The sequence below is a fragment of the Salmo trutta genome, chromosome 27, assembly GCF_901001165.1.
Source record: "Salmo trutta chromosome 27, fSalTru1.1, whole genome shotgun sequence".
Classification (NCBI taxonomy): domain Eukaryota; kingdom Metazoa; phylum Chordata; class Actinopteri; order Salmoniformes; family Salmonidae; genus Salmo; species Salmo trutta.
Window position 1 is genome coordinate 22,617,537 of NC_042983.1, and position 17,299 is coordinate 22,634,835.

Consider the following 17,299-nt stretch of genomic DNA (forward strand, 5'->3'; position numbering starts at 1 on the left):
AGGCCCTCTTGCCATGCTAAGACTTTTCAGAGTTGATCCCTGTGCAACACGTGTATTATAGATGAGGCAGAGGAGAGGGGGACTGTTCAGTGGAATGCTATCAATTACCACTAGACTTCTCTCTGCCTCTCTCTCTGCCTCTCTCTCTTTCTCTCTGCCCTCCTCTCTCTCTGTCTCTCTCTGTCCTTCTCTCTCTGTCCTCTCTCTCTGTCTCTCGCTCTTTCTCTCTGCCCTCCTCTCTCTCTCTGTCCTTCTCTCTCTCGCTCTCTCTCTGTCCTACTCTCTGTCCTACTCTCTGCCTCTCTCTCTGCCTCTCTCTCTCTCTCTGTTTTCTCTCTGTCCTTCTCTCTCTCTGCCTCTCTCTCTTTCTCTCTGCCCTCCTCTCTCTATGTCCTTCTCTCTCTCTGCCTTTCGCTCTTTCTCTCTGCCCTCCTCTCTCTCTGTCCTCTCTCTCGCTCTCTCTCTGTCCTACTCTCTGCCTCTCTCTCTGCCTCTCTCTCTCTCTCTCTCTGTCCTTCTCTCTCTCTGTCCTTCTCTCTCTCTCTCTGTCCTCTCTCTCTGCCTCTTTCTCTGCCTCTCTCTCTGCCCTTCTCTCTGCCACTCTCCCTCACTCTCCCTCACTCACTCTATGCCTTCTTTCTCCCCTTGGTCTCTTTGCCCTTCTCTTTGACTATCTATCTCCCTCTCTCCCTGCCTCTCTCACTGCAGGCTAAACTTACAGTGCAACTTTCCAACCTCCATAGGGGCTTCACACTGTTCATCGTTTCTGTTCTCTGTGGAAGTGTGGTACTGTAGGAGCCCCAGATACCATGGCATGAATTTGTCACTGGGCTAACAGGCTTATGAAAGTTAGATGAACGTTTTACGATCTTGTTAAAACCAGTTACATTATTAAAAGGGCACATTCATTCTGAACGGCGAGAAAGGGAGCCTCCAGCAGATTGGAATTTTAATAACCTCAAATACAGTGATTGAGAAACTTTGCAGACCTTTAACTGTACCACCCTGTTATATGTGTACAGTGGTGACTGTCTGATCTCTCTACAACACATACACCTCACTACGGATATAAAACCCACAGATATCTACATGAACCTTACACACATCCACTGGCTGTACCATAGATTCTGGTCTGTGTTGGATCAGAAGGCTAATGATTAAGGTGTATGGTCATGACAGGCTAAGTGTTGTAGTGTCAGCAGGCTGGAAGTAACTGACCCTGGGGGAGATGGGAGAGGACTCTCTCTCTGATAAGTGTTATCTCATCATCCTCACTGTAATTTGGTAAAGGCTCTCCCACTGGCAATGTCCTGTGTGACTGGCTATGTACTGTGTGTGTGTGTGTGTGTGTGTGTGTGTGTGTGTGTGTGTGTGTGTGTGTGTGTGTGTGTGTGTGTGTGTGTGTGTGTGTGTGTGTGTGTGTGTGTGTGTGCGTGCGCGCACTCTTTATCTGGGTCAACACCAACCTCTCCATGCATCTCCATGTATAGTACAAGTATGGCAGACATGTTAACTCCTGCACTGCACTTAACCTGAAAAATAAATGCAAGAATGTGCCTTGTTCCAACCAAAGTCATACTACAATAGCTATACTGCACATAAGAGCGTAAAAAGCATTAAGATCCAGTGCTTTCTGAATACAAAGCAGTCCGGATTCTGAACATTCTAGATTGAGAAGACTCTGGAATGTAAAGATTGTAGAGTCAGAGGGTTGTGGTGTCAGAGCGGTGAGGAGTACTAAGGAGTGAATGGTATGTTCATCTTCAGACTCAGAGCACCATGGTCCTGGGTACCGGGCCGGCTGCTCCAGAGTGTTAATAAGAAGGATAATTGAATTATGGCAGTGGTGGAGGCTTGTAGTGTGGGAGCCACACCGCTCTAATTGAATTACTACTCATGTAAACATGGGCATGGGGAGGCAGCCCACCAGTACAGCAGCCTGCCCTGCTGCATCTTACACATACACGTTTGTTTTACTATCCTTGTGGTGATCAAATAATTGATTCCCATTCAAAATCCTATTTTCCCTAACCCCTAATCGTAAAGCTACCCCTAACTCTTAATCTAACCCTAACCTTAACCCCAAGCCTTAACCCTAATTCTAACTCCTAGCCCTAATTCTAACTCCTAACCCTAATTCTAACTCCTAGCCCTAATTCTAACTCCTAACCTTAACCCTAATTCTAACTCCTAATTCTAACTCCTAACCCTAATTCTAACCCTAACCTTAACCCTAATTCTAACTCCTAACCCTAATTCTAACTCCGAACCCTAATTCTAACTCCTAACCCTAATTCTAACTCCTAACCCTAATTCTAACTCCTAACCCTAATTGAAACCCCAACGGTAAACCTAACCCCCAAGCATAAAATAGCCTTTTTCCTTGTGGGGACCGGTGAAATGGCCCCACTTGTCCGAAATGTCCTTGTTTTATTATCCTTGTGAGGGCTTCTGGTCCCCACAAGGATAGTAAAACAAAAAACTCTCTCTCTCTCTCACACACACACACACACACACACACACACACACACACACACACACACACACACACACACACACACACAGGTAGGTGTCTGTTTTTGTGAGGATTGTGCAGAATCATCATCGCCTCACCCCCATCGGAATATGCCTGTTTTCTGCAGGTTTCCTCCTGTGTGTGTTTGTGTGAGTTCTGATGCAGCAATAAAACAAGATCAGAGGGAATAAATGCAGAGCAGCATGGCACAGGAAGAGCAGAAACACACACACACACACACACACACACACACACACACCTTCAGGCTGTGTCACTGCCTGAGCAGAGCAGTGGTGCCAGCACTTTCACCATCCTCTGTTCCCTTATTCTAAATACAGATTTGCAACTCTACTGTATACAACAGGATTCCCTTTAGACAGGAGTCATACATTTTTGTTGCATTCCTTGTTTTATCATGGGGAGTTATTCAGAGGTTGATGATGAACGTGACTGTGAGCAGTAGTGGTGCTATCAGCGTGAGACTGAGAAAGAGACAGTCTTGGGCTATGGGTCAGAATGCTGTGGAATAGATGACCGACCAATCCGAGAGGAGGAAGTAACCACAGGGACATAGATACAGAGCCTAGCAGTCGTATCATACAGCCACAGCAGACTAGGGCAACAGTGGGAAGGGGACTCACAACGACTGTCTTTACTATAAAAAGGAGGAGATCACTGATAGCATGCAGAGTTCAGAAACACCAGTGGTCCAAGAGAAAACGTACTCCTTCCTTATCAAGCTTTCATTTAGCAAGACAGGAATGTTTTGTGGTAAGACAGCCATGTAGAAGAAGAGTGATAGTGGTACCTTGCTTACATGACGTCTGCGCCTTTGCTGATTGTAGGCTATCTCCATCAGGAGATAACAGAGTTGGGGGCTAATGGGGCTTGCTACGGAGGTACCTCAGGCTCTGTCAGTTTTTCATTACCAATTCACTCAGTCTTCCACGGGAGCATCATATATCAGTAATTACTTATGCCAAGACAATCATTTCAGAACCCATAATCTGCGTTTTTTCCACTTCAGGGGACTAACATCCCTCCCCATCACCTTCCCGTTCCTCCCATCCCATTTCTCTGTTGACTGAGCAATGCAAAACAACAACTTAATGGCATGATAGGACGTAAGTTGACTTTAGAAGCTCACGTTTCCAAGCAACTGCCAGGTACAGGGGGCAGGGGTTTGTGTGACCACATCTCCATGACAGGACATAAGACAACAGCTGGCGGGATAATAGCCTGCTGGTCATTCTTCCTCAATCTAGCAGTAGCCTATATATTGTGGGTAAAGGTTGTGTTTAGCATTACATCTTTTATAATATTGGCCAAAAATCTACATTGTTAGACCCAGCTAGCATTCTGAGAATCATATGTTTCTTAGAGCGTGGTTGTCCTATGGTTATTTTGCATACAACCTTCTCACAACATTCTGAGAATGGCGCAGGACACCCAGCTAGCACATAATGTTCTGAGAACCATATATTTCTTAAGTGGGAATTTCAGTGGTTCAGCATAAGGTTTCCTACAGGTTTCCTCATGGTTCTACTTAAAGTAATGTTCTCAAATTGTTCCGAGAACATTAAGAAACAACGTACTTCTGTGGGAATTTCAGTACTTCATCATAACGGTTTCTGCAGGTTTCCTCATGGTTTTCCTATTTAAAGTCATGTTCTCAGAACATGAAGAAACATTTACATCAAAACCTCAAGAAAACCATAGTAACGTTCAAAGTATGTTCTAAAAATGTTATTTAAAAACATATACATTCCGTTCCAATGGAACCAATGGGAAACCAAAAACTTAAGTTTCCACAACTTCTGAGGAACCAAATGTGTTAGCTGGGGAGCCTCTAGGATGAAAATAAGTTTAAGTGAACATTACATTATTCTTGGGCCAAGAATGAGTTCAAACTAATTCAGGTTAGGCCTAAGTGATTCAGCAGTGGGACTAGATAGCTGACAGCAGAATGGTGGAAAGGCCTGGCAGACTTCATTTGAAAGGCTAAGTATCACATATAACCCAGTGACGAGCTAGCTGAGAGTTACAATTCAATAATACATACAATTCACGCCTTCCTGTCTTTGCAAACAAACACTTACAGAAACCTCAACCTCACACCCTTAGCCCGTAGCTTTCCGACTGCAAGCCATGAGGATATCATTCAATGTGTGATACAAACACTATTACATTCACCATCCATGATTGTGAATAACCTTGAAAGCTGTTCAGACCTTTTATCTATTTCCATTCAGGGCATCCAAGTGGTGGAATATTACAACCAGAGAAATACGACTGATAGTACTAAGGTTGCAAAGCTACCAGTAATTTACCAAAGTTACCGGAATATTATGTACTTTTATGTAACTGGAATACCATTGCAATCTATGGTAACTTTGGTAATTTATACTTTAAAAAAATTATTTATATAGTATTCATTTTTTATATCTGTGTCCATATTGTCCATCATTTTCTTGTGCATAGACCATATGGTTCAAGACAAAATTGCCTAATTAATGAAAAAAATAATCAAATCAACAATGGCATTATTTTGAATTAACTCTGCAACTCTTCCAACTATTGACCTGTTTCACAACTGCCACCAGTTTGGCACCAAAACATTTAAAACAAAGACATTTTGACGAGTAAAAAAAATTCTAAAGGATATTTTATGCTGAAAGGTCTTCACTAAGTTGATGGTTTATATTTAGGATGTTTTACAGCTTTGTCATTCTATTTTATTTTATATATTGTACATGTGATAAGGCCACACAGAGGACCAGAGATGATTACAGACACCTGTTGTCACGCTCTGACCTAGGAGAGCTGTGTTTTCTTTGTTTAGTTAGGTCAGGGTGTGATAGGTGGGTGGGCATTCTATGTTTTGTTTTCTATGTTTTGGCCGGGTATGGTTTCCAATCAGAGGCAGCTGTCTATCTTTGTCTCTGATTGGAAGCCATACTTAGGCAGCCTGTTTTTCCCCTGTGTTTTTGTGGGATCTTGTTTTTGTGCAGCTGTGTGTGAGCAGCCCCAGAACGTCACGTTTGTTTCAGTTTCACCTGTTTATTGTTTTGTTCAAGTTCACAATTAAAATATGTGGAACTACCGGCATGCTGCACCTTGGCTAATTTATGACAGGGAATTCGAAGACAGCACTCGTGACACCTGTGATAATCTGAATTACCCAAAAGGGCCAATAGATTTCTTGTGATACATAACATATATTCCTTGAAAGTTACCAAACTTATGGTAGTTTTCTGGTAAACTTAGAAAGTTGCCAGTAATATACCAAACCCCTTTGCAACCCTAGATAGTACAAACATCCAAACATCCTGCTTTGGAAGTAATTTTGTTGATGTTAATAACTGTTGCTGTACTGTTTCTTTGAAATATTGAACGACAACTGCATTGGTGTTCAATCCAGCTGTCGTTCAATCCAGCTGCCGTTCAATATTTCAAAGAAACAGTACAGCAACAGTTATTAACATCTACCGGATTACTCCCAAAGCAGGCCACGCAGCTTGTTGGATTCAGTGTGAGGTTACTTTCCATCCTGTCTTCCGCTCAGATTCTAGTAGAGATAGCCCCCTACACACACAGCACAGCTCATTCCAAACTCCCTACACACACATGTGCACATACAATTGGCTCATCCCGATCCACTCAACACCAGCAACGCCCTGAGAGCTAATCGATGAAGCTCATTCATATTGGATCCCAGGAGGACGTCAGGGGAAGCCTGGGGAATTACAAGCAGTCTCCACTGTGAAGACACAGCCTAGGATCTGCTTGAGACCTGTAGGAGACCTAACATGCCTGCCCCCCTCCCCTAACAACCGGTTTACTCCCCATGGCTCAGCTGCATACCAGGCCAGTAGCATGGTATGCCCCATGGCTAGTGTAGTTGGCTACTGCAGCTTCCACCTGGCAGGGCGGGAAACTGTTGGTTAAATAAGGAGATGGATATACAGTACATCTATACCCTTGACTTGCTTGAAAATAGTTTTTGCAGAGATTATTTTATTTTAGACAAAGGCACAACATCTTAGAGCTTTGTCCATCAGCAGCAGTGACTTCAGGAATGACCATTCAAGCTGTATCTCTGACTGACCCCAATTCATTCCTCAGCCTTCTTCTCCAAACAGACAGACAAGCAGAAAGTCAACTTATTTAAATCTTTAGCAGAATTAGCAGTAGGAAAAATAATTCAGGGTTCACAGTCCAGAGCAGAGAAACGAAGGGGAAAAAAGCCGTGTCTGACTGCTGTGGGCGACTTCCTTGCCTTGCCAAGACATCAGCCTCTTGCCACTCAAAATGATGCTCCACCACTGCAGCCTCAGTCTGGTCAGTGACTCACCAGGAGTTTGTGCTGTAGCCTGTGTTGGCTGAAGGTCCCAGGCTTGAGATTCAGGGCTCGGTTGTTGTCCTCTAGAAGATGTAGTCTGTCCACACACTGACACTGGGGTGGTACATCTGGGAAGTGGAGGGGCACAACTTCATTTCTGAGCTGTGGAGGGAAACAATAAATAAGTTGAAAACGTTGTCATGGTCATCTGAACTATTCCAGCTAGTCATATCACAGTCATCATGTAACTCTTTTCAATGGCCAGAAACGGCTATGACCTGTCTATTAATAGGCATATACTGTATAACCTTGACAAATCCTTACTAATGTTAAAGTTGAGCGTCGCTGACATATAGCTAGACTAGTCTCGAAGTTAGTTTCCCCTTGTCAGCCCAGTGGGCTATAGAGTAACCCAGGTCAGGACTATATAGCAGCTGGTCAGGGTTGAAAAAACACCTGTCCTGCTGCTGATGCTAGGCTAATGATGAGCCTGACGCTCCAGTAAGGCTCCAGTTACAGCATAAAAAGGATGGCGTATAGACTGGACCACCTGTACATCTGCTGTGGCTACCTTGAGTAAACATACAGCTCTACAGAGATCTGATTAGACATGCAAATACACACACGTGGGGAGAGAGCATAAAGTACAAACACACACGAGCACACACATGAGCACACAGACACACAAGCAAAAGCAAAGTTTCATTAAAGGAGAAATCAAAACAAAAGTGAAACAAGTTGTCAATGAAGGCCTACTGTAGGCTAAGTACAAATCCTATTTGTTTATCATGAATAGTACTAGGTCATGACTGTAACATGCTTTCTACGTCATGCAGATATTGTCCGTAAAACATGAACTGCAACATACTGTACAATACAGAGTTTAGGGGCAGAGATATGAAATTAGGAAAGCGAACTACAAATACACACAGATGGTCCAAGTAATGTTTACATACAGTTCCCTCCATTCCAACACAGGGCAAAGGAAACGTCCACATACAGTATCTAGGTAACACCGCAACACTCACTCAACCTAATACTTACAAACCCACACAAGTATAAGTTGCCAACGTGGTAAAATAACATCCTCTCTCCATGTTGGACCACTTAGCAGGCGATGCTGTAGCTAAACTGTTTGTTATTGCCAAGCCAGTTGCGCTAGCTCGAAATAATAATGCCCACTTTAATTATTCATGACTTCAGTCAGGTGGAACCAGATGCTGCTACTGTGTCATAGACTAGAGGAAGAGCTGTAACTCGACTCAGCCAGGGCCAATGATGTATACATAAATCCTGGATTGCTGATGCTATGTATTGGTCAATTAGAGGCTTTGAAGCCACTGGTCGGCCATATTGGTACTCCCCAGAATGAGCAGGGAGTACCATAGGAATGAATGGAATTCTAAAGAATTTCAATTTAGATTTTAAGGACAAAATGACATGTATTGTAGTATTTTTTTGTTGAAGTGGGGACAGCGCTACAATACTTCCTTCAGCAGAGAGACTCTACCCTTGCTCCATCCAATGATTGCATCTTACAACTTACTGAACTGGCATTATCCCATAACTACTTTGTCTTTGAGTCAGACTTTTTCCTTCAAATTCGGGGTGTAGCCATGGGCTCCCCTTTTTCCACCAACTGTGCAAACCTGTATGTGGGACAATTTGAAGAAGCATTCCTTTTTAAAACAGAGACACACCCCTTACTTTCTAAAATCCTCCTATGGAAGAGATACATAGATGATGTCTTTGTGCTCTGGGAAGGAAGTCAGCAGGAACTAAATTCATTCCAAACTCTACTAAACGAGAGCTCTGAATACCTCAAATTCACCATGCAGACTGTTGAAGAAAAATAAACTACCTGGACTTATGGATCATCAAAGAGACTTATACACAAAGCCCACAGATCGCAATACCTTTCTATGTGCGGATAGTATGCATCCCCTTCCCCTCCAGAATGGTCTACACATAGCCAGTTATGCTGGGTTAAACAAATCTGTGGTCACCAGTCAGATTTTGACAGCAATGCTAAAAAAAATGACAGATAAATTCAAAATGAGAGGCTACAAGGACAAAACTCTTGATGCTGCAATGATGAAAATATCTCAAAAACCAAGAGGGGAATTACTAAAAACTCAACCAAAGAATAAAAACAACGCAACCGTCTTTTGCACCAAGTACACCAAGGGTTTGGAGAAAATGAAAGCAATCCTGAAAAAGCACTGGCATATTCTGCAATCAGGCAAAAAAAATCGCACATCTCTTCAAGGAACCCCCACTGGTGGTCTATAAGCATCGTCGCAATATTAGAGATAGTTTGGTGAGATTTGACATGCCCCCTGAGCCCATTCAGACACTCTTGACACCTATCCCAAATGGGAACTACAAATGTGGCTTATGGCACAGTGCAATAGCACTATAAAAACATCTTTCTTCAGACACCCACATACAGGTCGAAAGATCCCTGTTAGGGGTATCATCTCATGCAAGACAAGGGAGTAATCTATATCATCACCTGTTCATGTGGAAAAGCCTATGTAGGACAAACGAAAAGACAATTAAAACAACGCATAGCTGAACACCGCAGCTCAATCAGGTGTAAGAACACTGACTATCCAGTAGCAGCTCACTTTGTTGAAGCTAACCATCCAATCTCCTCCCTCAAATACACAGGCATTGAGCGTGTTGCTCTCCAAGGATAGGAGGTAACATCGAGATCCTACAACTACAAAGGGAGGCTTACTGGATATCCTGTCTAAAAACATTGACCCCTAGTGGTCTGAATATTGACTTTGATCTCAGGCCCTTCTTATGAACACATTTTCCTCTATGAACAAGTCTTATAAAAAAATATATTTTTACAGCTTATTAGCGTACACCTAATATGTTCCCCCTGTTGATGATGTTCATTATATATTAAGGTTGAACCAAAAGAATACATGTAACAAAAAGGATATACGAAATTATTATGTGAAATTGAATGAAACAATAATGTATGTTGATGCTAATATGATGTACAATATTCCATTATGTTTCTATATGATAACAATAGCATAATGTATTTAATATGCCATATACTATTTTTTAACAACTTCACTCATTTTAATTAACTTAATCATTATGACACACCCCTCACTACTGTCATTGGTTACACAAATTGCACTGTGTGTTTACATAACCTGGTTCAAGTATTCATGACATTACCCTGAGGAAGGCACAGTGATGCCGAAACGTTGGTAAATACCCATTAAATTGCTGGGAGATTATACATGGAGTGTGCGACTTTCTTTATTTTGATAGTTTTAGTTTATTCACCGTTAGTCAGCACCTCCACACAAACTATTATTCTGGTTGTGCGCCTGCTCATGTTTTTTACCTGAAGTGGGGACAGTAACATTAGTACTCTCTAAAAAAAAGTACTTTAAGGAATCACATAATATAGTTCACATAATATAATTTACAAGTATGCATTAAGGTGTCTGTAATAGAATAATCTTGTCAAAAGCAATGAAATTAAATTCATTTATATAGCTTCCAAAATATTTTTATAATGAAGGAGGAGTACCAAAATGGCTGCCCGGTGGCTTCAATACAGCCCCCCTGTCAGTCATCCAGGGTTTATACATCACTGGCCAGAGCAGGGCAGCGGGGAAAGGCCATCTCTGCATGGGAGAAGATGACTTGCCAACATTATGGGAACACAGCCTGGCTTTAGCTAGCTGGGGACAGAAACACAACACAACCGTGACATGACACCAGCAGCTTTGGTGTTTATATGTGACATTCGCTCCCAGTGTTCAGAGCAGAGGACACGATGCTTCTGTAGGTTTCAAGGGTCAAGTTTTATTCGTCGTATGTACAGGATACACATGGTATATACCGTACAACGAAATGCTTACTTGCAGGTTCTTTCTCGACAATGCAACAACAATAAGGAATAAGATAAGATAAGAATACGAACTTAAAGTAAATGGCTCAGTAGAATAGAATAAACATTTTTGCATACAGTAAATATAATACAGGAAGGCACAATTTATGGTCCAATATTTACACGTGTTTTGGGGAAGGGGGGATTGGGGGCAAGTGGTTAAATTGTGTAATATTTTGCAATAATAATAAGAGTCTGGTAGCAGCAGTTATGATGTGTGTGTGTGTATGTATGTGTGTCTGTGTGTAGAACATTTTGAATTAGAATTGGGTTTACTTTCTGAATTGAGTGGAATTAAAATGGAATTGAGCCCAATCCTGCAGTCCATATGTAATCTCTGTAACACAGGAGTAAAATCTTTCGTAATTTGGTCAGCTACATGCAGAATCTGCCCACGGGAGATTAGTCCATGTGGAGCAGCTCACCCTAAGGTGCTACTGGCAGTTCACCTTCCCCAGTGTTGGTGTTGCTCCATCCCCGCCCTGACGTTTGTAAAAATGGCCGGAAGATGTCCATGCCGGTGCCATCCTCTGGCAGTTCATACTAATTCCATGGTGCTGTGTCTGTATGTCTGCCTGCTTGTCTGTCTGCCTGCCTTCTGCTCATGGGAACAGGCAGAGATATTTTTAGCTGCTCGTCCCCAGCTGCACATCTCCAACCCAAAGCCAACGGGCAATTAGTGTTTATTTCTCCTGACAGGAGGCAGCTTGCCTACCTCTGCAACACAAACAGACATCTTCACCCAGGCTTTTCTTACCCTGCCCCATGCCCCCTGTCCGATAGGCCACACAGGCCTTACTCAACCACCATAGGGACTGGTGCTCAACATCACCCCCCCCCCCCACCCCCACCCCCACCCTCAGTCTCACGTCTTTACAGTGTGTATCAGTCATGTACAGTTTTAGCCCACGGCTGCTCATTTTCTGGTTTTACCTCTGCAATAGCTTCGGGAATAAATCTTTCTGCTCTATAAATGCTCCATAAATTTGAGCAACACTGACTTCATGACTGAAAGTCAAAGTTGGTTCTTCATCATCAGATACGTATGCTTGTCAGTGGCCACATTCACTGTAAACATGAAATGTGGTTTAGAACATTATATGTTCATGAATGATTCATGAGTGCAATTTTGTTGCAAGGTAGAATAGCACTGACTCACTGTAAGTAGCAGTACAGGACCGCTCAGGCATGTAGGCAAGGGATGTGAGACTATAATATTTCTGGGCCATAAGGACAAATGATTCTATCAACTGTGATTGCCAGGACTGAAGGGTAGGTCTCCCTATATACCTTCATTAGAATGAATAAAGTCATCGACACGCTATATCAAGACCTATATTTATATGAATCTCTGGCTCAGGCAGGCTCCAGTGGAGGACCATTTGTACAGAGCTCATCCTGGACTGTGGCCCATGGTTAGTAAATATTTACTTGTTGAAATAAGAACACGTCATATTTAGCTCGAGTCCAGAAGATTTAATGACTCAATTTAGGAGTCGATGTCATGTCTGCCTCTTTAATTAATTTTAGCCAGGGCGAAGCTAATTCAATCCATCTTATTGAAGCTTCTTTATGCTATTACCCAGTGCCCCTGCTCATTGTGACTTGTCCATGGACAGTGGAGACTGTAGAGTGGAGAGGAGGCTTATACCTAACCCATAGACTTCACCTTACAGACACTGCAGCCTTGAAGACAGCCTACCAACCAAAGTGTTAGGATGAACCGCTGAGAAATGAGAATGATCGCGCAGTAGCACAGTGGGGGGAAAAAGCTTTTTTATGTTTTTTATGTTTAATTATGTTTGAAATTCCACTTGATCAGTGCCTGCAAATCAATGAATCCCTCCACACAAACACAAAGCATTTAACACAACATCACATTAGCAGGCAATTATCATAGTCAGAATTAAAAGTGCTGTGGAAGCGACCGCGTGTCACGAACAGCAAACTGGCAGTGTGTGTCTGCTCCTCTCCCTGCCAATACCACGCTGTAATCAAAGGCCAGTTAGTCCCATTAACCTTACACAGACAGGGCAAAGTGGACAGGGTGCACAGATGAGCTGCAGCTCATCCCCATGGACAGACAGAGGAACAATAACATACACTGGATCCTGTGTCTCTCACGTCACACACGTCCTACTCTAGTCTAGTGTATCATGTCCTTCTGGGTTGCCATTGGAAGCAAGGAGTAGTGTATCAATCAATTACACTAGCCAATATTAAAACTATATCTGTCTAATACCTCACAACAAGAATCCCTAAGAGTCTTTCTGACTCCAGACCCAAATTTGAACAACAACTAAAAATACCTGTGTGGTTGATATGTATGGAAATTCCACCTGGTGCAAATGTAAGTATATGAGAGAAACATCTAACAAGGACATTGTTATAGGCTACATTACACATATCACAAAGGCCTACCAAAACAGGCCAAGCTAACTTGACAATGAGAGGGATGCATATGTGCTTCATTCATAGTTGGAGTAACACAGCACACTCTAGCAGAGAGTGGTCAGATCAGGCAGAAAATAAACAAAACTGAGCCGGCCGGGGACAGGCAGACATAGAGATTGAACCTGCAGAGATAAGCTTTTTCATTACAATGCAAATCCTGTCTCTAATCGCCGCTGCCTCAGCTAGACTCTGGCCAGACCCCAGAGACCACCATAATCATGCACCTCCACTGGCCTGGCGTGACGTTCCACCTCTAGGGGACACTAACAGACTGTTCAAACTAAAGCCATCTCTCTCATCTCTCTGTTGTGACTGGAGCCTCAGAATAGACATGCAATACCTTTGGACCAAATCAAGAATCAGATCAAATAAAATGTTATTGGTCACATACACATATTTTGCAGATGTTATCACAGGTGCAGCGAAAAGCATTGCTTATGTTTCTAGCTCCAACAGTGCAGTAATAACTAACAATACACACAAAATATTTCAAATAATTAACAGAACGAGCAATATCAGAGTCCGGAATATATACAGTACCAGTTAAAAATTTGGACACACCTACTCATTCAAGGGATTTTCTTTATTTTTACTATTTTCTACATTGTAGAATAATAGTCAATACATCAAAACTATGAAATAACACATATAGAATCATGTAACCAAAAAAGTGTTAAACAAGTTAAAATATATTTTAGATTTTAGATTCTTCAAAGTAGCCACCCTTTGCCTTGATGACAGCTTTGCACACTCTTGGCATTCTCTCAACCAGTTTCATGAGGCAGTCACCTGGAATTTATTTAAATCAACAGGTGTGCCTTGTTAAAAGTTAATTTGTGGAATTTCTTTCCTTCTTAATTGAGCCAATCAGTTGTGTTGTGACAAGGTAGGGGTGGTACACAGAAGATAGCCCTACTTGGTAAAAGACCAATTCCATATTAAGGCAAGATCATCTGAAATAAGCAAAGAGAAACAACAGTCCATCATTACTTTATGACATGAAGGTCAGTCAATCTGGAAATTTCAAGAACTTTTAAAGTTTCTTCAAGTGCAGTCGCAAAATCCATCAAGCGCAAGGAATGAAAGGAAGACCCAGAGTTACCTCTGATGCAGAGGATAAGTTCATTAGAGTTAACTGACCTCAGATTTCAGCCCAAATAAATGCTTCACAGAGTTCATGATTCCATGTGTTATTTCATAGTTTTGGTGTCTTCACTATTATTCTACAATGTAGAAAATAGTAAAAAAAAATAAAGAAAAACCACTGAATGAGTAGATGTGTCCAAACTTTTGACTGGTACTGTATATACAGTTGAAGTCAGAAGTTTACATACACTTAGGTTGGAGTCATTAAAACACATTTTTCAACCACTCCACAAATTTCTTGTTAACAAACTATAGTTTTGGCAAGTCGGTTAGGACATCTACTTTGTGTATGACACAAGTAATTTTTCCAACAATTGTTTACAGACAGATTACTTTACTCATAATTCACTGTATCAGTGAAACATCTCAAGACATCAGTCAGGAAGTTAAAGCTTGGTCGCAAATGGGTCTTCCAAATGAACAATGACCCCAAGCATACTTCCAAAGTTGTGGCAAAATGGCTTAAGGACAACAAAGTAAAGGTATTGGAGTGGCCATCACAAAGCCCTGACCTCAATCCTATAGAACTTTTGTGGGCAGAACTGAAAAAGTGTGTGCGAGCAAGGAGGCCTACAAACCTGACTCAGTTACACCAGCTCTGTCAGAAGGAATGGGCCGAAATTCACCCAATTTATTGTGGGAAGCTTGTGGAAGGCTACTCGAAACGTTTGACCCAAGTTAAACAATATAAAGGCAATGCTACTAATTGAGTGCATGTAAACTTCTGACCCACTGGGAATGTGATGAAAGAAATAAAAGCTGAAATAAATAATTCTCTCTACTATTATTCTGACATTTCACAATCTTAAAATAAAGTGGTGATCCTAACTGACCTAAGACAGGGAATTTTTACTAGGATTAAATGTCAGGAATTGTGAAAAACTGAGTTTAAATGTATTTGGCTAAGTTGTATGTAAACTTCCGACTTCAACTGTATATATACATACATACATACATACATACATACATACATACATACATACATACATACATACATACATACATACATACATACATACATACATACATACATACATACATACATACATACATACAGGGGCACAACCTTCACTGGGGACATTCTGAATTTGAATTTTTGTCCCCCCCAGTTTTATCACTGGAATGTGATACAAAACGAGGCAACAGTGTGTTTTAGGACCATATGGATGCTTCTGAGCGGTCAGGCAGACTGTTTGGAGTGTTTATCGAACTGGATTTAAAAAAAAAACATTTTAAATGTCTCTCACACTTCTAAAACCAAAGTTGGTTGTTGATCAAGTCAAATATGTAACTTGGCCACTCAGAAATGTCGTCTTGGTAAGCAACTCCAGTGTATATTTGGCCTTGTGTTTTAGGCTATTGTCCTGCTAAAAGGTGAATTTGTCACCCAGTGTCTGATGGAAAGCCCCAAACATAACACTTTGTATTCATGGCACCTCGAGGCTACCTGTTGCCCCTTTGCAAGGCATTGGAAAACCTCCCTGGTCTTTGTGGTTGAATCTATGTTTGAAATTCACTGCTTGAATGAGGGACCTTCCAGATAATTGTATGTGTGGGGTACAGAAGTGAGGTAGTCATTAAAACATCATGTTAAACACGTATTGCACACAGAGTGAGTCCATCCAACCTATTATGTGACTTGTTAAGCACATTTTTACTCCTGAATTATTTAGGCTTGCAATAACAAAGAGGTTGAATATTTATTGACCCAAGACATTTCAGCTTTTAATTTTTTATTAATTTGTACAAATTTCTAAAAACATAATTCCACTTTGACATTATAGAGTATTGTGTGTAGATCAGTAACACAACACCTAAATGTAATCCATTTTAAATTCAGGCTGTAACAACAAAATGTAGAAAAAGTCAACGGGTGTTTTCTTTCTGAATGCACTGTACATATGAAGTGGATAAAACAGTATGTACAAATACTTAGTGAACAGTGTTCAATGACAATGTACATAGAGCAGCAGACAGAAGACCCGGACTTCTCCAACCCAGTGACAATCTGCTGACTGAGAAAAGCTCTATGGAACTGAATCCCAACCTTTTTACAAAGCTGTTGCTATTACCAAATTGCTAGTTCGAGTCAGATGTAGTCATGTGCCACCCTATCTTAGGTTTAAATATGATTTTCTCTTTTTCATCCTTTGATCTTACTTTTGCACTTATGAATGTGGGTGCTGCCTGTACTTTCCCTCTCAGAGTGAACCCGTGTTCACCCCACTGGTCCCTTGCAGCTATCACACATACAGCCTTGCCTCAGGAGCCCCCTCTTCCTCCTCCCTAGGCAGTCTCCTCTCCTCTTCTCTACCCTCCTCCCGAGGGAGAGTCACCTTTCCTTTCCTCTCCTCCCTAGGCAGACTCCTCTCCTCCCATCCCCTCTCCTCTCCTCCTCAGTCAGTCTTCTCCCCAGCCAGCACTACATTCTCATTAAGACAATCAATGGCCTGACTACGACAGTGACACTGATAGAGCAGTAGCATCAGAAGAAGCCTATGCGTGCAGTCTCACCACACCACACCACACACAAGTCCAAACAATTCAACCAAAAACCTTTGTAGGATGAGTGATATGCATTTGACTGTCTATTTCTATCACACTGTTCTGTTTACCTTTTTTTATATGCATGTAAAACATTCTAGCAACACAAGAATTATCATATTTGACTTATTCAGGACACCAGCTTTGATTGAATAGGACCCCTGATTTCTGGGTAACAATGTTTAGAGAGCATCCATCAGATGTTCTGTCCCAACAGCACAATCAGTCTAGCCCTGAGTGGATACCCCCAGATCGACTCCAAATGAATCAATTATGAATTGGTTCAGGCCCGATCCCTGAGGTGATTTACTAGCGGCTCCCCTCTGCTCTGGCCTGCAGCACACATACACCGGCCAGCTAGCGGATACCA

General features: G+C 41.8%; 1 protein-coding gene across 1 annotated transcript in view; it reads right to left on the reverse strand.

The window, feature by feature from the left end:
• Positions 1-17,299, reverse strand: part of LOC115164605 (RIMS-binding protein 2-like) — a 147,150-nt gene that overhangs the window by 119,855 nt on the left and 9,996 nt on the right. The window contains exon 3 of the mRNA XM_029717261.1: positions 6,870-7,019. Within this exon, the coding sequence (XP_029573121.1) occupies positions 6,870-7,019 (150 nt within the window). The remainder of the gene's footprint in view (positions 1-6,869; positions 7,020-17,299) is intronic.